The 27698-nt window shown below is 43.3% G+C and overlaps 1 protein-coding gene across 1 annotated transcript in view; it reads right to left on the reverse strand.

Moving 5' to 3' along the window:
* Window positions 1-13767: 13767 nt before the first annotated feature.
* Window positions 13768-27698, reverse strand: part of ADARB2 (adenosine deaminase RNA specific B2 (inactive)) — a 1587200-nt gene continuing 1573269 nt past the window's right edge. Inside the window, exon 10 of the mRNA XM_069648017.1 lies at window positions 13768-14799. Coding sequence (XP_069504118.1) covers window positions 14623-14799 — 177 coding nt within the window. The 3' untranslated portion in view covers window positions 13768-14622. The remainder of the gene's footprint in view (window positions 14800-27698) is intronic.

The raw sequence follows: 27698 nt of genomic DNA on the forward strand, positions 1-27698 counted from the left end.
TGCTCTGGATGTCTCACCATGACCGCCACAGTCCATCTATCACAAGTGGTATTTCTCACCTGCTGAAGTCCACCAAGAAATGTGTTTTTGGTGGAAGGGAAAGTGAGTTTAAGAGATGACTGAGATGCATTTTAGAGTGATGAAACATGGTAATCTTATTTCTTCATGGATGTCATGTGCTATGCCCTTCCTGGTTACCACATTGTGCGGGTGAAATACAGACAAGCTAGCCAGCGGACAGTCAAAGTAAAAGCTTGTACCAGAAGAATTGGTCCGAACTCCATCCAGATCTGCGGGACTACAGCAACTGCCGCATTTTCTGAGCATCGCCTGGCTAAAAACAGATCACCAGTCACTACCAAAAATCCAGAAATACTACATCACTGCATAGACGGCAGCTTTTGGAATCTCTACCCAAGACACAGAAAAGGAATAATAGATCTGATGAAACATCCATCTACAAAGTTTCATGAACGACATCACACTGCTCTTAGCACCAGTGTCCTGAGGAAAGTTTGGAGGACAACACAAACACTGAAACCAAAATCTTTCTGAGTTACCCTCGAACTGGAAACACGCAAAAGTGTGGACAGATGAAATGTTCTGTCATTGTTTGCAGTACATATAACCACTTTTTCGCTACTAACCTCACTGTTTAGAATCAAAACTGTCACAGTTCTTTGTGTTACGAATGAATTCTTCAGTCATGTCTTCTGGCATTTGTTTATATGTTATTTTAATTTTGATACATCATGAATCTAGAATAAACTTCGTTTTAACAGTGTTCATAATTGTTGGCCTGTTCATAAATGCCTGAGGAAAATACAGCTTAGCCTTCTGTGGGCCATTACCATTACCTGTGTGTTTAAGGGTGGGGTAGCCTTGACTCACTTCCCTTGTTTCTCCAAGTGATCCATCCCCCAAGAGGCAGCCTCCCCACCCCCTCACCTCCCCCCCTCTCCCCCCGATGAACAAAAAAGAGGGAATTAACCCTTTTTTTTTAACAAAGGACAGAGGTGCAGATCTGAAGCAGATGAAAGCACTTTGCGTTGTGATTTGGGATGCGCTTTGAGCTGTGTCCGACGAGCAATCTGAGTCTGTGCTGACTTACTAAATGGAATCTGCCCGTGCAAAAGCAATCTGTGTTCTGCCAGTTTCACGCTTTGCCATGGAACACTTACGTGGATAAAACTCTTTTGTTATTTGTGCACTGCGTGTGGGATGATTGATAGTTTAGTCCCACAAATCGTTAAACTATGCACCCAGAAAATATATTGGATTTCAGAATAATATTTATTTTAAGAGGGTGCATTTACCCCATAGATTGGCACAGCCTGCTTTCAAGATTACCACTGGATCACGTCTGGAAAATCTGATGTTACGTCGGAGCAGACGCAATATTGGACAGCTCTATGAGGATGAAGGTTGATAGAAAAGACAAGAAGGGAGAGGTCTAATGCTATTTAAAGATAACAGCAAACTGGTCATATATCTCATAGAGGTTAACTGGCTGAAATATAGGGGCTTTTTTTCAGCTCGCCATTACATCAGTGGTTAGCAACATCTTAACTTTGTAAAGGCCTAATTTACCCTAAACCTATTCATCTCACATGTCCTCCCAAGTATTACAGAAAGATCGGATCCCATCCTATCATCACTGCTTTTCAATAGCTTTCATTGCTTTCATTTAGAGCTGTTGGTGGAGGCGGAAGCTGCGGGGCAAGTCACCAGATGTATGTATGGTTCTACTCAATTGACATATTTGAATTACGGGTTCACAGCTTGACACCCCATTGATTTAGAACATCTAGTTGGGTTTTCAGAAATGGCTAAAATAGGTGTATGTGTCTATTATTATAAAACCAGGCCCTCGAAGCCTCAAAGTGCAGTGTATTCAATACTGCAGGTAACAGGAACAAAGTTCCATATTACACGGAACTAAAGTTTCATGGTCCAGCATCTTTGCCCAGGCTAAGTCCATCTCATGGCACCTGTTGGGCAAGTGCGTTGGGTGGATTTCATGGCTTTTTCTCAAGAGGTCTGTACTGGAAGACAAATGTTTGTTGATAATGGCTGTTCTCAGCATTTGATATCCTGGGCTTCCAGGTACTACTGGGCCAGATTGTGACCTGCCATGTTGTGCAATTAAAAATAGTCTCTGAGAGTTGGAGGTGGGCCTGGTGCTTACATTGAGACAACCTTGTCTGCAATCTTTTTCTTTTTAAGATAGGGTAGTTGTTCAGCTTCATGGTAAGTGGGCTTCAGACATAGTTTGGGGGCCACACACTTTAGTCATGACTGAATTCCAAATGTCCTCTAATGAGGGGATATAAATGGTGTGGTGCTACAGATTGTCCACCAATGGGACAATCTGTGAGCTTGGCATGGTTATGTTCCAGCCTTCAATAGGTTTGTGTCTATTTGACCTAAAACATTTGCCCTCATCACATTTGATCGAATTTATTTGACCTTTTTTCATTCCACTTACCCTCAACATAATCTATAACCTAACCACCCTATATATATATATATATATATATATATATATATATATATATATATATATATATATATATATATATATATATATATATATATATATATATAATTACATTTGACTAGAAAAGGTCAAAAAAATGAAAAAAATGTGATCACATTTTTTAGGTCAAATGTTTTTAGGTCAATTATGCCAATACCCTTCAATAATCAGCATCTAGTTTGGTCTGCCTATGTCAGTCCATGGGATTGATCTTCCATAATAAACATCTAGCTGGTCTGCCTATATCAGGTCATGGGATTGATCTTCCATAATCAGCATCTAGCTGGTCTATCTATGTCAGTTCATGGGATTGATATCATTTTGGTTAACTTGGAGTACCTCAAACAGGCCTTTTTACAGGGTAATGGGCAGATATTTGTTTAAAGGGTAATGAGTTAAGACCTCAGACTTTGCTCTTCACTGCTCACATATGCTGATTTTCATGCCAGATAACTGAGTATGTTAATCTGACTGGCTTTGTAAATTAATCCTACTGTTTTGACTATTCAACAGGCTTCTGTTGTCAGCCGTAGAAGTGTGATAAAAATAAAAATAATCCACAACAAGGATATTGTAAAAGATGTCCTGCCTTTAACTATTTGGTTTATCAACATGTGTTTCTTCCCATATTTCCCTACACACTTGTTATGTTGAAGAGATGGAGATAGAAAGCAGCTGAAAACAAGATCTACAGAAGGGAAAAAGGGTAGGGTTGCAGCACAAGACAAAAGAATGATCACAGGACGCTAACGCCCATCTAGAGTACATCATGGCAATGTATACTCGGCATTAATTCATGAATCTTTTCTTACACATTTAATACCAGAGACCACTTCTAAGATCAGGACCGGGATTCAAACCTGTGTTGCTCTGCATTGTCTTGCTTCCGAGACAAATGTGTTGCCCCCGTGCTATCCTCACAGCAAGGACTGTTTAGAGTCAACAATGTCACAGACACATTATCTCGGCTTCACTACCACAACAGCCTACACCTCGGCCTTCTAATAAATCGTACCCGCACCCTCCAACTTATCCTAAAGAAAGCGGCCTGGTCGTTCGTTAATTTTAAAGCAAATGACCATTTTGAACTTGCCCTGGAGGCTTGTCACTGGCTGCCACTGGAAAAATGTTCTTCAAATCCATGTTCCCTATTCATAAAGCATTGCATACCATAGCACCAAAGTACTTAGCTGCTCGAATCAAAAGATATAATTCCTCCAGAACTTTAAGATCCTTGTGTGCTAAGAAACTATTGCCTACTACCTTCAGGAGGTGCCTGGCTGTGGGACTTCCCTGCGACGTCCAGCAACAAGTGAGATTTTCTCAATTCAGAAACAACCTGAAACACTTCTCTTCAAACTAGCTTATCCACATCAATAACGCCTAAGTTGAAGGGCTGCTCTTACCATTGTCAATTTCCGAAGAACTACCTTCACCTTCTTCTATGTACTTATTTTCTAATTTTGATGTTGGTCACTTCCCTGTGCTCCCCTCCCCTTTTGCTCTTATATTCAGTGGAATTATCAGTCTTTCATTTCCCTCACTGTCTTGTCTCTCCTTCCACTCCCCTCCTTCTAATTTATTCATTTAGTTTTGCATTTGTAGAGCGTGCAAAGCCTGCCGGCATCCAGTCGCTGGTTACAGAAGCGGTGGGGGAATGAGGAAGACGGGTGGAAAGGGGTGGAGGGCGAGTGAGGGAGAGCAAGAAACATAGGATACAGGAATGGTTCAATTAAACAGTCTAGTTTTGAGTTGTTTTCTGAATGGCCAATATGAGTTCTTAGAGCACCACAAACTAATGTTTGCATTGCAGCTGGCACTGTGTAACTCAGCAACAAATAAATACATTAAAAAAAATAAAGGTAAAACAGTATTGGGGAAGCAGTATGTAACAGCATCCCCTATTTGTGTGATTCATTGCCGACAGAAGCACTGGTTGTAGGTATTACAGGACGTCATTCAGGCTATCAATTCCAATGTAGATTCTCATGCTTTCAAACCTGCTACTGTACTTCCCTTTCGGAAAGGAACATTGCTTTACTCTTCTGATCCTTCCTGTGACCTGCATCCTTGCTGCCACATCTATCCAAACTTCTACGATTTCTACATTTTCACCTCTGTCCTTTTCTTAATGCTTGCAATGTATTGTCTCCATTTTTTTCGGGGGCGCATATCCCGGACCACATGGACTCTCTGTGAAGCTCATCAAGCCAAGTGAATTTAAGCAGTCATCCTTTCTGATCTATATGCTGATTTCAATATTGTTGACCACTGGTTTTTAATTTCCTCTTGCACAAGGAACTTGGCACGGTGGAGTTGACTCTTGTTTGGTTTAAATCTAATCTTTTTGCCCAATCCGTTTCTGTCATTTGAAAAAAAATCATTGTGGCTGCCCCTATTTTCTCTTCTTTTACCTCTTCATGCCATTTCACTGGCTGATATTATTTCCTCTTTTTACTTTTATTCTCATTTTATTCGGATGATTCTCGGATATTCTTTTCCTTTTCCTGCTGTATCTGTCTTTCTCCCAATGAACCCTGGATGGCGAGGCGGTGTCTCCTGCTTAAACTCCCAGCGGCTGGGAAAATGTTTATTTTATCCTTTTGCTTGTTACTCAGGCACTTCCAAAAACTCCCCCCCAAAAACCATATCTTCCACAACATGCAATCTTGGCATTGAATTTCACCAACAACTCAATTTCCAGCAATGAAAAGCCAATAACACATCCGGCCACCACCAATTTAGCAATAACAAAACAATTGGAGATTGATTCCCAAAGACTTCCCTTGCAGTAGTAGCAATGACTTACTCTTGACTTATTCTTTCAGAGAGACTCTTCAATTTATAAAGAGGTTTCTGGGGGACATTCTGATTTACCTTTAAAGAGACGAGTAAGTCAGACTTACACCTGGTAACTTTATTGTGAATCAGCCTCTTGGATCTTACATTGCCTATTCTGCTCTTACTTACTCCCGTTCTTCAAACCATAGTCCCTTCATGCCACAACTGCGGTGCGTCGTTTGATGCTCGTCGTCCTGCTTGCTCAATCCAGCGTCTGCACTCATTCCTGAACTCTGCAGCGAGGACTGCATTTTCTCTGCCGCACTTTACCTACATTACTCAGATCACCTGAATTGGCTTCCCATTGTGCCTTTCCGTCACTTGGATTTCTCAGCATTGTCCATAGAGAATGTAGCTAGTGTGCCCCACTCCAGTGCATCCAAACATTTTGAGCCCTACCTGCCCACCAGGGCCTCCTATCCGCTTTCTTTTCTGTCAAGATAGTTCCCGCACTCCAGTCATTTTTTCATGCTTTTGTTCTCCAAATCTTCTTGCCTAAAAATTACAGGAACCTCTCCCGACCCATAATGGACTATCACTTCTTGACACACTTTATAAGCCACGGCTCAGATCGCGTCTGCTTCATTCTGCTTTTCCTTCTTCAGTCTTCATTTTCTTTCCCTTCATCTCTTCTTGTAACTGGTATTTGGTTAGCAGGCACTTTTTTGGTAGATTTTACTGCTCGGATAAATATTGTAAAGCAATGTTGACAGAAGCGCTGTATAAATCCCTTATAATAAAATTCCCCAAAATGCATTAACATTAATTCCCATAGATTGATTTCCAACTTTTCAGAGTGCCACCCACACAGGATTACATAGGAGTGCTGTGCAAAACATCAGCACGTGCTCAGTGGACGCGCCTCAGCCTTATAATTGTAATCAATTACCTATGACATGTTTCCACCATCAAATGTAATTGGTAAATACATGCACACGGGTTTCACCTTTGCCTGTGAACTGCGCATGAAGATCCCTCTGTCAACATCACAACACGGCGATTCCCTGTTATCGAGTAGATTACACCATTGCATGTTTATTCTTCAATTAAACCCCAGTGGCAGGGTAGGGTTTAGAGGTCATAGTTATTAAAGGGGAACATACTGCTGCACGCGCAGACTACGGCACCGCTGGCGAGACCTACAGCTACCGTGCAGGGAGATGTTAATTGGCTCGTTAGTACCTGCCAGTGTAAATTATTAGATGGCAAACTTTTGACATGCAAGTAGTCTTCAAATTAACTCGACATGACAGCTCTGAGCAGGGAAGCGGGAGCCCACGCTGTTAAAAGTTTAGCCCTCGCGAACAATCATAGCTTGAGAGTTTGTAGAACTATGAAGACTGTGTGAAGCAGTGCGTTGATGTGATACAGCAGGGCCTCAACACACTGAAAGAGGAGGTGCGTCATTCCCCATCCTGCTAAGTGAGCCGCGAGTACCTGCCATCACAGACATGTTGAGTTGGCCGTCTTTTCTCACTTTTCCCAACGCAACTTTGCCGAATTTCTGGGGCCGATATTTTTGTATCAATTTTTTTATCGCAAACCTACAGATAGTAAATTGGGGTTTTGTACATAGAATGTGGGGGCTGTGGTGGGGAGTGGCTCCCCGACCCCGTTTTTTTTGTGACAAAAGAATTGTAAAATCAGCCACAAGTTGCATTTGGTGAAAATAATGTATCTGAAACCTCATGGATCCGAATCGGCCATTTTGTTTTTCCTCTATAGCAATGCACAGCTCTACTTCATTCCTTTACATGTGGCCTAGAGTGTCACTGAATTGATGTAATGCGGCAGGGCCATAACCCCCTGAATAGGAAGCTTTTCCTGCCAAGTGACCCATGACCACCTGCCATCATAGACATGTTTACATGGGCATGTGGCTCCGCCTCCATAGCGATGCTCATCGTTGTGACAATTAAAACATGGAGTCTAGTCCTCATGGCGTCTGCTCGGAGGGACCGCGTCAATGTTATACAGTGAGTCTTAACCCGCTGATTAATGATGCCCTGCATTCCGCTAGCCACCAAACGACCTGTGAGCACCTGCCTTCACATATATGTTGAGTCACTCTTGTGGTTCTGGTTCCATAGCAATGCACAGCTGTACTGCACAGCATTACATGTAGCCAACTTTTCATGACATGGACTGAGCAGGCACTACGTTGATGGTGTACAGTAGACCCTTAAACCCACTGTAAATGGATGCTCTGCATTCCACTTCTGGCTAAGTGACCCATCACATCACAGACATATTGGGTTTTCCAAGTGGTTGCGCTTCCATGCCAGTGTACAGCTGTACTGTACGGCATCAGTTGTCACCTAGCTTTTCTTACTAAAAAACCTCAAAAACAAATAATCAACTTCTAGGCTGACACACTAATCTAGAAACATGAAATTTAGAGATAGGTTTCGGCAAAGTAGGCCTCGCCACATGAATCTGCTGCCTCCCTTAGAACAATGAGACATTGACAGCTGCATGAATGTCTACGGATCTATATATATGTGTCTACACACTGGACAGGCTACATTAAAGGAGTTATTACACACAGAATGCTACAGCCCTAGACCCAGCTTACACAGCAGACCAGGCATTGACAAAATGCCTGGTCCTAGCCTAACAGATGCCATTTTTCCCAGATTTCTGGAATGCTATGCTTCTTCTTGGTGATTTTAAATTGCTCAGCTGCTTTAGCATGAGACCGAGGGAAGGAAATGAGCTGCACAGTATAGGAGTGTGTGGCTGGGGGTCAGGGGGGGGGGCTGTACTTGTGCTAGCTTCTTCAACATTTGTCCTCAGACATTTCACCGACTTGTGTAAACGTTGTAACTGTAAGAGCACAGTTCAGTCAACACACTGCATACTTCAGAGTGACAGCTTGACTGCCTCTCTCCACCTTCCTCTCTTGTGTAGGGCAAATAGCTGCTAATGGATGGGGTGCTGCCTCCCCATGCTCCAGGAGACCACCTGTGGGGGAACAGCTCACACCTTGTGTATATCATAAAACTCGACAGACCCTCCTTACCTATGAAAGGACGGTCCTTAAAATCTGGATGAATGAAGAATGGCTGTTTTTGCCCTGACCGGTCCCATTATTTGGCTATGGCACAAGTAAGGACATTCCCTGTGACCCTGTGCTAGCAAGGGGCCAGAGAGACTGCAAACTTGAGATTTCAATCTTATTGGAAAGCCCACTCCCAGAACCCCTGTCCGTCACTACCACCACACTGCTCTTCACCATCCGGCAGTCATTGCACCTGTCCCCTCTTTTTAAGCCAAGACGCTGCACATTTTCAGAGAGATACATACTCCACCTCCTAAATTTTCTTTTCCGTGTTGCATAATGAAGAATCTGGTGCAGGGTTTCAGCATCACTCTGATGCTGAAGTCCTGGCGTCACGTCAAAACCTGGTGAGTAGTGGCTTTTGTTGGCAGGGGAGGGGGCACTTATATTTTTGACTGTGTGAGAAGAGTTTGGGGCTTGTCGGAGACAGCAGGGTACATCACTGGTTGAAATGAATAGGGATTCTCGCCCATGCACTGCCCAATGACTGAGCAAAGACTTGCAGTGCCTCGACAGGCACACCTTTCAGCAGGCCACTGAGCATAGCACCTGGGCATGTTAGAGAGAGGCTTGACACATCTCTCAGCCTGCTAATCAACATGCTTAGGACAATGAAATGGGTGACTGTGGTCCTCAAATTTCAAGCTGCCCTTGAGCTGAACTTATGTTTTTGCCTCCCATGACCCTTGGCAGGTCACGGTAATGTCGAGTTTCCAAACCACCTCCTTTCCCTCATCTGCCCACTCGCAGATGCTTGTTATGATCCTCATGGGATAAAATGTATCCATTTGAGACAGCAAGAGAGAGGGCGAGAGAGCGAGAGAGAGAGAGAGAGAGAGAAAATTGGCAGCTAGAGAATTGGGACCTGTATGCAAATGGTCTGGGGTAGGTTCAATGCAGGGCTGTAGGTTCCACATTCCCTCAACTAACTGAATCCCCTCTAAGATCTCCTACAATCTCACACTACATGCACAAACCCCCCATAGATGGTCACCAGGGGCCTAGCCGTTAGCACATCAACACTAACGAGCCATGACTAAGCACTACTCTTTAGCCCTGTCACTCTCCCGCATCGGTGGCTAACCCGACCTAAAGCACTGTAGTCTTTCAGATATCAGGATCTTCCCAAAAACATAACACCCCCACCCCAAGTTTCTCATCCAAACCTATAGAAAACAGATTGGCATTAAGGAGTCAGGATCGACTGACCTGAACCCATCGACACCACAGGTTTTATATATGCCATTCCCACTGACCCAATAATGAACCCTGCCCTCCTTTTTTTCCTACTGAACCAAGCGCTGTGCGGAAGCCAAAAGTGGCAGAAGAGCACTTACATTACATTACTTCTGTGTATATAACGGTTGGTTTTGATAAGGGGAGGACGAATTAGTAATTGTTATTGAAACACTTAGACTCTATCAAATTCCATTATTATCCTCACAATATCAAGCCCTTTAAATGAAGAGAATCAGGAGTTGCATGAGGTCCAATGTCATGATCAATGTTTTTCTTATATACAGTAGTGAGATGATCCCGCAGGAGAGATCTATGCCCTGAGAAAATAAAGGGATGTGTCAACAAGTGGCAAAAAGAGTGACTGGCCGGTATATGGAAGGAGTAGAGGTTGGTGTCAGTGTGATGTTAATGTAAAGTGGACTTGTGTTTGTTGCAAAGACTTCCATTTTAGTAACCTTTTAGCCCTTCAGGTAGAGGGACAGATTGACTGTGTAGGAGAGAGGGAGATATGAAGTGATACATAATGGACAAGAACTCCCAAAAGGGAGTGAGGGAGCAATAGTTACATCTTAACATTTGAGTGGACTAAAATCGACTTCTCTGGGTTTCATTGGGGGTAAGGTGGGCTTTAGTTGTTATTAGTTGAGAGGCAGCATCTCTGAAGATGATGGACACATGGGAGATGGAATGGGTTGTTCCTCACATGTCCCTGTATCCTTGCTATGGCTTTGGGATGAAAAGAAACAGGAGGGAAGACAGACATGCACAGGGAAAAAGACTAGGTTTCCACAAAAGACAATAGGTGTGTCAGCTTCATATGGCCCAACCCCCACTCTGTTTGTAGCCAAACATGGCTTTAGCTATGGCTAAAAACAGTACGGAGAACTTCTCAATCTTTCTAAGTTAGACAGAAAGTCTGTAGGTTTCCGGAACTCGCCGAGTTCAAATATAGAGATTATTCTGAAATGTAATTCCCCTTTCTCTGGAGAACCCAAATGTCACAAGCAAGATTCAACAGCATTTCAGGATTCTCTATCCAGGCATTCCTAATGATGTAAAGATACCCCAGAACTGCACCCCCAAATCCTATAGTAGTACTCTGGCTAGCAGCTGGTACACATAATGTGGATACGTTTATAAGTCAAGCCTAGTCACGGCATGCCATTTCTTAGAAAACATATTTTATTCAGAGAAAATTACAATGTGTATATATAGCGATTTTACACTACTTATATTGGAATCTCTATAAATCAATCATCTATATTTTTTGTCTTGAACTTTGGAAATCAAGCCACTCAAGTTATCGGAAAACCTCTATAACTTGCCATAAGCATGCCAGCCTTAACTCTTTGTAGTGTTTGGTCTTCAAGTAAAATGGGGGCAAAACATGTTGAAGGGCGTGGAGTCAGTGCAGAGCTGGAACAATGTGTCCACGGGGCGTCAGAGCATCTGCTTCAGAGTTGATTTTCCCTGATCCCAGGCATGATACCCACGTGTCAGGTAACAGCTTGCATCGACTAACATGTCTACCCATATGTGAAGCCTTCGAACGCACGTCTCGTGCAACCATTCATGGCTAAATGACAAGTTACTGACCTTTCTAGAGCAATGCTTATAAATCAGCACACATGGTGATAATACACCCGTTTAGAGATGCACACTGGGGGCTCGGATTATCTTGGTTCTTAGTGAATGAGAAAATTACAAGGGTTTCACACAAAAAACAAGCCGCGGAAGCCGCTTGGATTCGAAAATAAGCATACATAATAGGTGATTGGGTTAAAACTCACGACTCAAAGAAACATTTTAAAAACAGCAGTTGTTCTGCCTGGTAAGAAATGTTCCTCTCAGAAAGGAGGGTTGTGCTTGTCTTGTATCGTGATGCTCATGTGCACGTTCTGGGGTTTTTATGGAGGGCAGCTGCTCTATTATCACACATTGATGCGAGCTGTTCCGTAGACATTGTCAATGCCACCACTATGAAATATAACAAAAAAGCATCCTGGCGTGTCACGCTGTCAGAAACTGGTTGGATCCCTTGTCGATCACCTACTGCGTTTTGATGTCCCTATGCCTCTTTGATTTGATACACTCTCGAGGAGCAAGAGAGTGCTGCTGTGAACCAAATAACGATTGAGAATTATAACTTGACTTATATCACTGGGGCCCACTTTGACATAACTGACCTTGAAATTGATGATAATACAATTGGTTATGACTTCTTTAAGATCATGCTCTGTGCACTGCAATGTTACTGGACAGGCCAACAAAATCATGAATGGGAACTTGGGCCACTCTTAATGTTACCAGATCCCCTAATGTCATGAGGGCTTTCATGTTCAAGCCTGGCAATGTATTCAACAGAACAGTGTGCTTGTGAATTGTAGTCTCTGTTCACTTCCATGGGACCACTTGGACTTAAGTTACAGATAGCAGTGGTGTGGATTGACTGGAAGGTGGAGTCCCCAATGACACGGAGTGATCTAGATAGCACTGTTAACTTTCAAATGCCTACATTAAGCTGGGTACCATGCACGTTCTAATGGGCTACAAGACAAACCAAGAATAGTTCACATGAGTGCAATTCAGTATTGCCTTCCTCATTGTGTAACAGTAGATACTTAGGCCATTTTCTTTCTGCTTTTGCTGTGGACTCACAGAACTGTGCCATACGCGGTGTATATATGGTGTTGATTGTGTTTGAAACACATCTTGAAAGAAAAGGTATTGGGCCTGATTCATGGAATATTTGCCTGGTTCAAAGTGAATTTGCACTGCTGAAAAGTGACTTTGCACTGCTGACACAAACCCTGATTCATGGAACCGTGGAAAGTGTATTTTTGCTGTGCAAAGTCCGGGCAACGTCAGCGCATAGTCATTTTTGCAGTACAAAATATCACTTTTCAGCAGTGCATATTCCTTTTGAACCGGGCAAATATTCCATGAATCGGGCCCATTGTGTTCAGTAAAGGTCACCAAAGGAGCCCATATGCCTGTGGACACTGTGTTCCCTTCCTCTCCCTTTACTTTATGCAAACTAATAAATTGTCTGAGTTGTCATCTCGGCCCACTTTAATAGACAAAAATATAATATTATAATTATTTGTAAAATGAAAAACCTGGGAGTGGAACATGTTCACCAGTGACCTGGAGAATTCGGTGAGCGATTCTTAAATATGAAGGCTATGTTACCACAGTAAAGCAGAAGCGGCACTGGCCAAAGTATGACCCCCGTCAACAAACAGGATTTACCAAGTAACAAAAAAACCCTAATCCTTTTAAATATTGAAAGCTGACTGAGCATAGTCCATAAACAATACCCATGTCCACAGCGAACATAGTCGCTTTGTAGCTTCAACACTTCTCATAAGGGACCAGCCTGCTCCAGAATACATGTAAACAATGCATGAAGAACCTATAACACTTTGTAAAATGAATCACAATTTGATAGTTTTTCCATGCTGTACCATAGGGTGATGTGGACATACTGCATGGGGGGGGGTGTGGGGGGGGGGTTAGCCTCTGGCCCTTCATATAATTAGGAACGTTTTGTGAAAACCCAAACAGTAGTCAGGTGATGAGCAATATTCAATGTAGCCAATAGCGAAGTCTTGTAAATCAGTTGGTGACACCAGATGAGGGCGCTATGTGTTCCATACTTTCTCTCTCCCAAGGCCTCTGGGAAAGATATGGATCCTGCCCAGGAACAATGTGCACACTGGCCTTAATATGGATCATGAAATGCATGTGTTTCTACACCACTGACCTTTATTTTGTTTGCTTGAATAGGTTTGTTTGATTTTTGGGGACTTGACTTTTATTTGTCCTTGAATGTTTACTCTTCCTCCTATGCTACCTTTCCCTGACCTTTGGGGGTCACCTCTAACTTAACCCCTGGCATCTGCCAGATACAGGGATGCTGCCGACTCCTTGTCACTATGACAGAACCCGGGACTCTTTCTCTTTCTTTATTGTTCTGACATTTTTGAAACGTTTGAAAATCATAATGTCCCAGAACTTGTCCTACTTTTACAATTGCTCTTAATTCAGGGTGCTCTCTGCACTTTTCTATCTCACTGTGTGCACGTTTCAGTAAGAGACTCTTTTATTTCCCTTTTCCTTTCTTTTACTTTCATTGTTTTCTGCTTCACAGTCTTGTTTCATTTTTCTTGTCTGTGCTCCCCACACAGGTGCGATGCACGGTGGCATGAACAGTCCTATTTCTATATTACGTTTTTGCAAACTCTTACATAAGCAGGTACCTTTGATGCTTATCTTGTCTTGAGAAAGTGCATTGGAGACGTGGGCAAGAGAGGGAAACAATGTCTAGGACTTAGTGGCAGTACTTAGCTTCCTTCGAATTAAGTGAATTGGTCAACATCAGAAAAGAAACGCTCAATTGGCTTTGGCTGCCAGGTGACAATAGGCTGGTAGCAGTGAGGAAGCGGAAATCAAACTGGGGACCAAGTGGAGTCGGCGCTGTTGGAGTAGGAAGAGACATGGTCAGTTTGGGGGCCCCAGTGAGTATTGCAGTGTCCTTAATTGCTTTGTGTACGTTGATCCCAGGCTGTTATGTTTTGTGTGGCTTTCTTGCTGAGTACACTTCCGGTTTACATGCTGTTTACCTCTAGTTCAGATGTTTACCTGAAAGTGGCAGACACACAATAAGACTGGAACATTTCATGAGGGGCTTTCTTCGATATGATGTAGGAAGCATGCGAAAGTGATTGACGGAAGCTAAATTAAATGGGGTGCTGAAATAAGAGCATTTCCTATAGGTAAGCCCAGTGCAGTTCCTAGACAAACAATTTTTGGGATGACTCTCTTGAAGTACATTTTGCTCTGCAGAACTGGCGCTGCTCCCGCTCTCTGCGCGCACAGTCACGGCGTGTCCTGGCCCAGCTGAAGGGGACCCATCCATGTAGCAAAGTTGCCAGGTGATTTATGCAGCGAGTAGAAACTGATCTTGCTCTGGGGGCTTCTTCACCCAGGTGCCCAGGCCTGCTTTCTGAAAGGCTTTAAACAGCTGCTGCTTGACAGACTGGTACATCACAGCCACCAGCTTGGCATCGCAGTACACTGATGGCATCTCCTCGCGGTCCGCTGTTCGTGTGCTCAGCTGCGGAACAAAAAAAGTGTTGAATGAATGACTTAGCACAATTAACACTGCGTATCATCTTACCTCAAATACCTTCCATTTGACTGTTTAAGCGTGATTTGGCTTTACAGATATTATCGAAAAATAGAAGAAATCAAAGCAAAACTATTAATAGAGTTGTTCACCAGCTGATGATTCATATTCCCAAAATGGTACATTTTTGGCTAAATATTACTGCTCTTCATGCATCTCTTTCAAATATTTGATTCATAAAAATAATGTTTGTATCCAATGACGGTGACAGCTATATTTGATCTACCTTCTGAAACGTTGTGTCAGGTAGTTAGCCGCCATCATTTTTGACTCCACTCGCTTTGACCTCCATAACGATGCCCCCAGGTGTTTCTGGGAGCAGGGTAGCCGAGATGGTGGGTGCATTATCGACGGTGACTGAACTATGGAAGGCTGGTGGCAAGGGGGAGCAAGGTATGAGGATACCCCAATTTAAGGAGAAAGGAATGGGGTGCAGAGCCGGCCAGTAGAAAGGAATTCTGGTCATGACCAAGACGCAGCCGGTAAGGTACACAGATGTGGTCTGGGACTGTGGGGCGGGAAAGTGCTGGAGGTTTGCGAGAGCCCTCCCCCCAAATTAAGGGCATGAAGTGATAAAATCGCCACAAAAATGTCGCCTGTACAAAAAATCACAGCAAAAAGGCTGTGGTTTGACCCGTTAAAGGTGTACCCCATTACAACATTTAAGCGGAGCGGGGGTTGTGGGGGTGTCCCCCACTCCCCTTAAATGGTATAATGGGTGTCCCCCGCATCCTTTACATGGTTTGCGGCAGCAAAACCACAGCCTTTTTGCCGCAATATTTTGTGTCCACTGCCATTTTCGCCGCGATTTTAACACATGGAACCAAACTAAGAGACAGAAATTAGGAGGAGAATGGGCTGGGTCAGAAAGGTTGACAAAAAAGGGAGCAGAGAAAACAGAGTTGACAAACAGGACCATAAAAGTTAAGAGCGGTCAGCAAGCAAAAGCATCACGGGAAGAAAGACAAGAAAAAAGGCAGCTGAACAAAATCACATGCAACCTCTACTTTCTCTCTGTCTCTTTCTCTCTGTCTCTATAAATAGGGCCGCACTGGAAATGTGAAGTGTTTATGCCCAATAATCTTTTACCTGTCGAACGGATCAGCATTACATTTTCCAAACGAATTGTCTGGCGTGAGACCCTCACAACTGGCTGGAAAGGATGGTGTAAATCCATGCTTCAATTTATAAGACATGAAATGTTAAAAAAAACATTTGCTTTTCACTTTTTGCAGTGATTTTCCCATAGGGGAAATGTGCAAATATTGCTCAAGCACACAGCCCAAACCACAGAACGAATTTTCCCCAAATAAGAAAATAGTTGCGCACAGATCCCTCAAAGGAATTCCTTTGTTGGTTTAGTGTAAATATCTTCTGTTTAAAAAATAAATAAATAAACAATTGTCAATATAACAATTGTCAGAGTGCGAGTGCCGCCGGAACCCAAAAATGTATATATATATCTCATGATGCATTGCTGGAACTAATGCTTTTCATTTTCAGAACATCCTCCATATTGAATCGCTCAATTAGGAAGAGCAAAAGACTTAGGGGGTCATTACGAGTTGGGCGGTAGGGGATAGCGGGCACCGGTAAGGAGACCGGTGCCGGTAATCCCCAACCACCCAATTCGGAGGTCCCCTAACGGGAACCGCAGGGGACCACACGTCCCTTACGGGTCCCGTTAGGGGACCAGGCCGCTAATTACGGGCCTGTTATTAGCAGGATTTACCGGTCCCGCCAGGGTCGGACTACACCGGTAAATCCCCATTTAACAACACCGGACTCGGACCCGTTATTGGAGGCAGTCAATCTCGGAATGAGGCCCTTAGACTCTGTTATTGAACATTACCCTAAAATGATATAAAGGTGGCCGTAGGGTAGGGTTGATGATGGGGAGTATGTTGGCAGGGTACATGTAGAGGATTTGAAAAAGTTTGAGACCTGGAGACAGGGTACATTTGTTGCCCCGAGATGGACATGGCTCTTGATCATGATAGGTTGGCGAAAGTAAAGAGTAAATACTTGAACATGTATTACATTTCATGGCTCTGTCTATCCACTTTGGAGGGAGACACCATTTTTTGTGATTTTAGAAATCAGTTATTTAAAATAAACATGGATTGTTTCCTAAATTCACTTACACTGTTTAGGGCAATGGAATTAGGGAGAGTTGGTAATTTGGGGGTATGGGATTGGGACAAATTGATTCATTTGTTCTTTGATAATGAAAATAAAGTATGTCACAGAAGTGTGAGTGCTGCCAACTCATGTATTTGTTATGCCCTGTTTTGATTGGCCAAACATTTACAATGAAGAACCCAATCTTAATGGAACATCAGTGCTGAAGATCGCAATCTTCATGTAACACCCATCTTTAAAAACATATATAAAACAGCAATTTGAAAATGTTTGGATCAAGGGAAGGTGTAAGGAGCATGAAAGAGAGGTGTGGATTCAGTTACTTTGGAAACTGATTCAGAAAGCAGGGAGAAAACTATACAGTATTCTTTCTAACATATCAATCTTCATCTTGATTCTGAAAGTAGGGCACCCGAAGATTGAAATTCTTGAAATGGGAATATTGTTCTTCATGTATTAACCACATTTTAAACTCATATAGCAAACAGCAATTTATAGTTTGTGGAGGTGAATGGAGCATGAAGGAGAATAAAAGAGAGCGGTAAACTAGATTTCGGCTGATAATGGTACCAGAGTTAGGGAGAGAAATAAATTATATAAAATCTCAATTCGCATCATGGGGCATGAGAGGCAACTGAAGGTGGAGATTTCAGTGTTGGAAACCTTGATCTTTATATGTATAATCTATATATATTCCATAAATATAAGTACATATAGGAAATATCAATCCATATATAATAATTCATATAGAAAATGGGAAGTTTAAGTTTGTTCCAGTGAAGGGAACAAGTAAGGAGGATGAAAGAAAAATGAGAGCATGGTCTAAGTTGTCTCTGCGATTGGTATATGTATAACTTTATATCTTAATGAGTATTTCATTAATCATGTTTGGTTAATTACACTTATTATTTATATAATTGATCCTCAACCCAGTCCCTCATCCTCATCTCAATTCCTCGTCCTGTTCCTCATCGCAACCTCTTACCCACTTCCTCGTACCATCCTGTCTTAGTATTTCTTGTCACGGTAACTATGGGAGCAGGGCATTGGCCAGTGATGCGAGAAAACCACAGGGTGGTAAAAGCGCCCAGAGTGGGAAAAAACCTATGATGTGTAGCTTAAAAAACATTGAGAACAAGGGATATGACAAAAGTTATTATATCAGAAGAACAAAACTGTAGAATTACAGGTGGTGGGAGATATAACATCATCATCAGTAACTTTATTTCATCCGGCGGTCATAAAAGTACATCATGATATATACAATAAAAATTATAAAATATAAAAATGTCCAGCAACACATTTAACACATGATTCACTATGGCACCTCTATATTTGTGCTAGTCCATAGAAATCCTTGATGTTTTATTAGATATCATTACTGTTCCAAACAATTATTGTGAATTTAATACATGCCACTTATTTGTGAATCACTGTATGTCTTTATTGCAGAATGTATCTCCTATTATCATGCCAAAACGTCGACACATGTTTCAACCATGCTTTAGTCTTTATCAAGATTGGGTTTATTTTCAAGTTAGACTTATATTGGAACAATCCCCTCATCATTAAACAGGTTTGAATGTGCAGTTCAGACGTTCAGCTCTAGCAGTCACGTTGTTCTAGACCGGGAGCAAATGTTGAGCAGAGGTCGAACAGGAGCTTTTGTGGTTCGAAGGCAGTTTTCAAAGAAGTGCATATCATGAGGGACAGCAGGGTTGGTTACACAGTCGGTTTGATGGTGAAGAGGCTGGTGACTGGATGCATAGTTAGAGTTGAGCGGCTCCAGCGCATTGTCTGAAGGTAGCCGTTTGAAGGATCCCCCACGGTCTGTTTGACTGTTCATGAAGATTGGCAGTAATGTTGGTTCTAATAGGTGGTTTGAAGGAGAGGGGTGAAATTATGAGCTTTGAGTTCAAGCCGGGACAACAACACGCTCGGCTAGCAAGGTAAGGTGGTGAACATGTTTGAATGTGTACGTCAGTCTTTCGAAGAGAGGGTCCTGATGGTTCTAGGCAGTTGAATGGGCTCGAATTACAGTTAAAACTGGTTTGATGGTGAAAACACAGTTATCTTGGATGCCTTTATACCTGGTTGCTGGGAGTCCCACTCCAGGACTCAAGGAGAGGTTCTAGTCCTTGCTCTCTTGCCCCCACATATAGGCAGGTTGGCTCAAAGCTGCCTGTGACCCTCAACATGTGAGAGTACTGGGAACTGTTGTGGCTGTCAGAGAGGCTAGTCTTATCCCAACAGCAATTCATCCTCATTTGTCCCAGAGGATGGTTAGAGGACTGAGCTTGTCTTTGCCTTGGACACTCTGTCTTCTCCTCAATAGCAGAAATCAACTCTCCCTAAAGAGGCCCAATGAATTATTTTTCCAAAAGTGAATCCAAGAAAGAGTGACATACCCCTTATTTTAAAGGCAAAAGGACACAAGTGAAAACTAGCCCACTTTAGGGGTCTGTCCAATCTCTGTTTGTAGAGCAAGTGAACCTTGCCTTCTGACATTAATCCGAAAGTGTTTTAAACTAAAGGAAGTGGAGGGGACAGGATGAAAGACAGAGAGAAACAAGATAGTGGAACCTTCCTCTAGCTTTATAGAGTTCCCTCAGGCTGCACTTGTCCCACCCCCTTCCACTCTAAATAGGATCAATCACCATTTTAATGTGCAGCACTGTGGTATGAGGCTAACCCTTTTGTGAATTGGTGTGCCCTTTTATTTCTGGTCCCAGGAAACCTTCCTGTAGAGTGGCCATTTCTCTGGGGAGGGTGTTACCTGCCCTCACAAAGAAACACAGAGAGGCAACCCACAAGGCCAGAGTCTCGCTACCAGTAGGAAGGGCAGCATGTCTATGGGAGAAGACACAGAACCCTTCCACAGATGAGCTGGGCTCACAGGGCTGATACATGTGTGATATAAAATTGATGTGGTGTGGATAACTATGAGATATAATGGCCACCATACCTTAATCTCGGGTATGACTTATAAATAAAATTCTACATGCCACCAGGACAACACACTAAAAGTAATGTCGTTTTGGGGACAGGGGTGCATATCTTAAATGCAGCCCTGTGCTGTAGAGACTAGGTTGTTACTGCAGCTGTTTGTCAAATGGGCTCTTGTGACCTCTGAACCTACTCTGTGCCACTGGATAGCAGGCACTGCAGATCATGCTACTGATAGAGCAGAGCAAAAGTGAACAATGTGCTTTTGGCATTAAGCTTATGAAAGGGGAATCTGATTGGCAGAATACCCTTTCAGAGATGGAATTAACCATATCATTTTTATTTATTTAATAAGAATCAAAAAGGCAGGGCGTCTATGCCCTGACCAAATGGCAATTGGTCAAAAAGACACTGACTGGAGACCCCTGAGAAGACTTCTGCCTGTGTGGGAAAACCAGCAAAGAGCTCCAGCATCCCACAGTCCAAGACCAGACATGGCCATTTTGGCAGCTGCATTTGGTCAGCGGACCCAAAAGCATATTTGAAATAATAGTGAGCTGTCAAGCAATCTCTAAATCGCAAATTAAAACAGTGTGCCTTGATTCAATGTACTGACTCCTGGGTTTTTGAGCCCCTGTTTGAACTGTCAAACCAACCAATCAAGGCTAAAATCGATATCAATTATTTGCCTTGTTGTCATTACAATCTTTGTGTCAAGATTTTTTTAGCTCCCCTGCACTGATAGTTCTAAAAAAAAATAGCGTTTGAGTATAAATTCAATGGTATTGAACGCAGGTGTGCACTTGAACACCCCTTCTCTCTTGTTGTATTAAGCCAACCAATCAACCGAGTTGAGCCAATCACTTTGAGGACATCACCCATGTGACAGAGCCCAGGTCAAGCCATCTTGCAGACCTAAAGTAACCTGATCAAATCCCACTTTGCACCATGAAACAACTGATTGAAACCGATCCATCTAAAAGACACTGTCAAGTTAGTTAAGTAGCTTTGAGCCAACTCAAAGACATAGGGCCACAGCTTGAACCTGTGCAAGCACCATGAAGATTAGCTTGATGCTGTAAAGCAACCATAAGACTAAGGGCCTGATTCATGGAAAAGTGTACATTGATCCCGCAAAGCATGAATGCTGAAAATAACTCTGCACAAGCCTGCGTGCAGAAGTTCATCTGCATGTACTGTGTATTCATGGAATTGTTGATGCAAAGTAACCGTATACGCAAGTCGCGGCCGGAATGCACCCGACACACCCCCACACAAAGCAGAAACAGCTACCTTTGCATGCTCTCTGGCCGTGAATACATACACCCTCAAAACAGTGCGTTGGGTCCCTCACAAGCAGGGCTATTCTTCCTCATTTTACGAGTTCCACACCCATCCCTGCCCTCTGCTCAAGCCACGCACATGCTCTGTATGGTGTCTTGCGCAAGCCACTCAGCCACGTGCAGAGACGTGCCGAGACAGCGCTAAGTTCCCACAAAGTACGTAAAAATGGCACGCAGTCGATTCCATAAATCAGGCCCTAAGTGTTGAGCTGGTGGAATAGGTGTGGTCGCAGGTGCCCTAAGTACAGTTAAAACTATATTTATCTTAGGTGATAGGGACTGGGAAGTCTTTTTTTCACTTCCTTGATCCAAGAGATAGGGGGTCATTACGAGTTTGGAGGCAGCCATGGTGCTGTTAGCACAATGGATGCCTCCAAAGTCGTGTCCGGGTCCAGGTTCTCTGAATGGGGACTTACCGGTCATTCCAACCTTGGAGGACCCGGTAAGTCCCCATTCAAAAAACCCTTCCCCATTCGAGCCCCCATAGGGCTCAATGGGAATGGGGAGGGAGCTAATAACGGGCCCGTAAATTACGGGCCCGTTATTGGCTCCCTGGTCTCTTAGCGGCTCCTGCTAAGGATGGCTGGTTTTACCAGCCGGCCTTAGTGGGACCCGTTAAGGGACCTCGGAATGTGGCGGTAAGTGGTTAACAGCACCGGCATCCCTACCGGTGCCATAAACCTTACTGCTGCATTCATAATGGCCCCCATAGATTATTTAACACTATTTATGCTTTTCCAAATAGTAGACTGGTTTTGATATCCCTCATGGATTGCAATTCTCGGCTATCCATTGTGCCACTAGTGTTTTTTGCATTTTATTGTTACTGTAATTCCCCTTGCCATGATGGGTTGTTAGTGTTCTTAGTGTTTACTGTGCATTTAGTAAAAATTGCTATTTACATATAGACATGAATGTGCAAACCTTTTATTTTAGTAAGTACAGCATTGTGACCGCCCTAAGCAATATAGCCTGTCAATGCTACCTATGGGGAAGGACATATAGGGCCTCAATACGAGGTATGCCGGTAGCCATGCCGCTATTGGCGGCATGGCTGCCGGAAAATCCGCATCCGTGTCCGTGTCCTCGGAATGAGGACTTACCGGACCATTCCGAGTTCGGATGGCCCGGTAATTCCTCCCTCGAGGACACGGACACGGTTCATCCCCATTCCCATTTCAGCCCCAATAGGGCTGAATGGGAATGGGAGAGGGAGTAAACAACGGGCCATTACGAGATGGCCCGTTGTTTGCTCCCTCTTCCCCTCGCGGGACCCGGTATGCACGCCTGGTTTTCCCAGGCGTGCTTAACGTGTCTCGCGAGGTGACCTCGTAATGTGGCGGAACGGGTTGAACGGCGCCGCAGCCTTTTACGGCGGCGTTTAACCCGTTCCACCAAGGTCGTAATGAGGCCCATACTGTCTAACTTCCTTTGTCTGTATAACCTTTATGGTGGACACATCTCTGAGACACGTTGTAGCATAAATTTGGGTATATTGCATAGCCGCCCTTGTCCCTATCCAGAATAAGCTTTCATCCCAGTGACATAATCTGGTAATATTATCAGCTATCAGTACAGTGCGTGGAAGGGATGAGAAATTTGACATGAAGCGCTATATAACATATGATATTTTAATTTCAGTGAGATATACTTGCAGGATAATATTTATTCATATGATTGGTCAGTAGCTATTTTGTGCAATAGCAGTAAACCAGCAAATACCAACACCAATGTTAACTTTTCTGAGGCATTTATAGAGAAAAAGCAAGAAACTAACTCATGTATGTATCCTCATGAGGGACAAAATGTATATGAACATTCTGATCAGTTAAAGGTTATTTTTGTGACATGACTGGGCACTGATATTTGTCGGGGTTTAAGCTGAGGGTTACTAGCTGTTAAATAATAAATCAGCAAATAACTGCTTTTTGAAATGTAATTTATGCTGATGCAGTGCATTGTATTTCTCAGAATGAGTGAAAAGGGTATCCATATAGGTCTTATATGTATGACAGAGGTGGGACGCTTGGAGTTAGAAAGGTTTCACATATGCAAATATTTTTGATATTTTTAGAATAATGAAACAGAGGGGTGGGGTCACTCTCAGTAAATGATATTGTTCTATCGACACTTTATACTGCAATGTTTGTACCTGCACCTTAATAATGCTATTGTGGATGGTAATGTTATAGCTAAACATGTTGTCCCCATGACATGTCAAATGCAATGGTTTAATCTGCATGCATGATTACTATTTTAATGTGTAATGTATTTGAGCTAGGATGTAGTTTGCCATTTCTATGCCTTTCTATGTTAATCTTACATAAATTGAAACTGATGCACAGTACAATTCTCATACGACTTGGCTTGGAGGTCCAATCAGGGTGGAGTGGGTGCTCTGATATTTTTAGCTCTTTCAGCCACCTTCGATATGGTCGATCACTCCATCCTGCTTGAGCATTTGTCTGCAGCCAGTCTTTCAGGCTGTGTCCTGTCTTAGTTCGCCTCTTTTCTATTGGATAGAAGTCACATTCTTTCTCTTTCATCAGATTGTTCTGATTCTACTTCCCTTTCCTTTAGTGTTCCTCAGGGTTCTGCCTTGTTGACTAGTTTATTCAACCTATATATTCAGCCTTTAGTTGGTCTTCATTCTCCTGTTTCTGTGGTCAAGGATATTGGTGTAAAGGTCTCTTCTTCTGTCTCCATGGAAGCTCAGGTCAGCACTACATGTTGGTCAGTGCATTTCCATCTTAAGATCCTTTGGAAGGTTCTTCTGTTTCTTCCTCTATCACTTCATGCTCTGGTTGTGGTTTCTTTGGTACAAAGTCATATGGACCATTGTAATTCTTTGTATGTATCCCAACCTCAATATCTCATCCGTCATCTCCAACTTTTTCAGAATTCGGGGACTAGAGTTGCTAAGTGTATCCACTATGGAGTCCATATCTCGCCTGTTCTACAACATCTACGCTGGCCTCCGGTGGTCAAGTGGATCGAATGTAAAGCTTTTTGTACTGTTCAGCGTGCCTTTTATGGTGAGGGTGCGGACAAAATTATTTCTGTATATTACTGGACATTTTCTTCATTCCCAGGATGGCTTCTTCATTCAGGTACCCCGCTATCATTTATCTAGAAAGGGCAGTGCTGCATTTTCAGTTGCTGATGCAAAATTATGGAATGCTCTGCCTTCATCTTTAAGGGTGACTGAGAACCGTATTTTTCTAGTTAAGTGAGCATTCGGTTAGTTCTTGTTAGTCACTCTGAGTGCAAAGATACTTCGGTTAATGTGCGCTTCATAAAACTGCTAACATAACATAACACAGCATACCTGTAATTGTATTAATATATCCTTATATTGAAACCATCATGCTCCTCCTCCTTTATATATCTGTTGCCTTTGGTAAATAGGAACACCCCTCTCTCATGCTATTCCTGCCTAACTTTGGCTTTCTTGGCAACACTCTGTCCTGGACTGATTCCAACCTCTCCAATGGTCCCTGCTTTATCTATTGGTACATGAACGCTTCTAACCCTTCAGCCCTCCCAGAAGGGAACCCTCTGTGCTCCGTCATATGCCCTGTTCTGTTCTGTTCTGTTCTGTTCTCTTCTCTTCTCTTCTCTTCTCTTCTCTTCTCTTCTCTTCTCTTCTCTCACACTTCCTTGTTGAATGTATCCCCTTAATCAGGTTTGCCTATGGCCTCTTTGCGAATGATGCTCAAATATATCTTCTTCTTCCCCTCCTTTGCCATGACCCATCTCCAAGGATCTCTAACAGCCTCCCTTTCATTTTATATTGGATGACTCTTCCCTGACTCATGTCAACTCCTCAAAACAGAGGTCATCTATCATCCACCCTTCAATGCTCCTCTTTTTCTCCAAAATAAAACGTGGATCCCCCTTGACAGCGATATTAATCTCTGGAAATCCATCACATCCACAGCTGTTGTGGTCAAGATCAATTACTGTATAATTTGTAAGATCTGCACCATCCTCCCTCTGCCAAAATGCTTATGTCCATGCTGGCCCTTACTTGTCTTGCTTAATGCTCATGTCTCTCCTGGGCCTCCCTGCCTAATCCTTTGTCTCCCTTTTCAAAGTGCTCAACATTGTCACATGAATCCCCTCTAATATTCCCTCCATCCCCTCCACCTCTCCCCACTGCCTCCATGTTCGATGGCACTGCATGCACGGCCCGACTCTCTACATACTTTATATCCTCATATTCAAGTATACACCTGGTCTTGATCCCCCTTGCTTTGCATCCTCTATCTCCTGCTACTCTCCTTCTTGACCCTTGAGGTCTGCTACGCTATTTCCTATCTCTGTTCCGTGCCCACCATATGTGCCCTCTTGCTTCTGGTCCGTTTCCCTGGTTGCCCCAGTTCACTGAACACCCTTCTGTCTGACATTGAAAACACCACCACCATGTTCAAATTGGGACGCCTCCAACTCCACCTCCTCCACCTCGAAAGAGAACCCACTCTCTCCGACATTGGAACTCCCCCGTAAATACGTCCCAACCTCCACTGCTGCACTCACTGAAATCCATACCTGCAACCCTGCCCCATGCCTGACATCTCTTACTCGGTTTTGTCATCACTCTAAATACTTCAATAACACCCATCACCCCCTGGTCATTTACTAACATCCCTATGCGTGTGTATTCATCTGTAAGTCACCACTGAGGCGTTTGCAAGATTCTGGCAATTAGGTAGATGTTAGAGTTGATTTTTCACCTGTCTTTTCTCACACCAACTGAAGCACACCAAACAGATATTATGCCATAAACAACTCCCTTCTTTACACAAACACTTCATATCCACAGAGAGGCTTCCACCATGCCACCTATGCCATACCACCCATCAAATACATGCATAGTGTAAGCCATGTTGCCACTAAATACATTAATGCTATCTTACCCTTCACACGTGCACCAACTCCACATCCACATGCTCTGAATACTTTGCCATGAATATCTCAACCAGTGCTCAGAAGTGTTCATACATAAAAGACACATAGACACACAACCACCAACTAATATCGGCTTCCACACTCTCCCGCCAATGGCACACAACACAAGCATGCGTACCAAGCCATTCTAAGCCTATAACACATGCACACTCTGTGGTTTATGCATTCATAGATCTCCAGGAGACATAGACAAGCAAGCACATGCCCTGACAACTACCCACTTAACTCACACACTATGCACCATATTAAAATAATATATCCTATGTGCAATTTGTATTGCATACCTCAGTCAATTCATCAAATAGACTCCACCAACACACACAAACGGTGACATACATATGCACGTGTATACACACACACACACACACACACACACAGTCTGCAATATGCAAGTCAGAAGATTAAGCACACGTACATAAAACAAACACTTTTACTAAACCCTGGTACTGCAAACAATCACCCTTTCCGTAGCTCAAATTTTATGCATCCCAGCTCCTGCAAAGCACAAGTCCACAGACAAAGTGGAAGATCGTCGATGACCCATTGTGCTCTAGTACATAAAGGCAGTGTCAGGCACACACTGTGACCTTGTGACCCATTACTGAAAATAAATATTCTCACTTTCAAAACCTGCACCAACCTCTCTGTCAATGGGTGCCAGTTGTGGACCTGTTCTAACCCTGACAACACGCAAGTGTGGTGCTGTTATTGCTAGTGTGGGTGGACCCTGCCTTACTTGCAACCACGTCACTTTGGAAGAGGGCCAATGTATACCCCATTTTAGCTCTCCCAAAGGGTCCCACTGCTCTCCTTCAGGGCAGTCAGTGGGTGCACTCTGGGTGTGCACACCACCGCGGTATAATAAATACAGAGCACACCGCCAGGCTCGTATTGCCCATGTGCAAATCCTTCACACAGGGAGGGAATAGGCATTTCCTAATTTCTATTTCAAATGCATTAGCAGCACACACAGTTTACAGAAAAGGACAGGGGGCCTCTTTTGTGATACCAACTAGCGCCCCTTGCACAGAAAATGGCACATTGGGCCCGAGTAATGGAATTTTTAGCGTGGCGCACAGTCACTTTGCACTGCCAACAAACACCCTGATTCACAGCGCGGTGCAAAGTGTATTTTTGCACTGCAAAGTGACTTTGCACTGACACAAAAGTAGTGCAAAGTCACTTTGCACTGCAAAAATGCCATTTGCACTGCTCTTTGAATCAGTGTTTTTTGGCAGTGCGAAGTCACTTTGCAATAATGCAAAGTCAGTTTGCACTGTGTTAAAAGTCACCATGAATCACGCCCTCTGCGTTGTTTGTGCAGAGCTACACTTTAGTCAAAGCGGCTTCTGCTGTATTAAAATTGCTACTAGCACCCAAACTAATTTTCCAGTGAACTTCCAGCATGATGTCATGCATTAAGTC

Source organism: Ambystoma mexicanum, chromosome 2q (genome assembly GCF_040938575.1).
Source record: "Ambystoma mexicanum isolate Mex_15411 chromosome 2q, UKY_AmexF1_1, whole genome shotgun sequence".
Classification (NCBI taxonomy): domain Eukaryota; kingdom Metazoa; phylum Chordata; class Amphibia; order Caudata; family Ambystomatidae; genus Ambystoma; species Ambystoma mexicanum.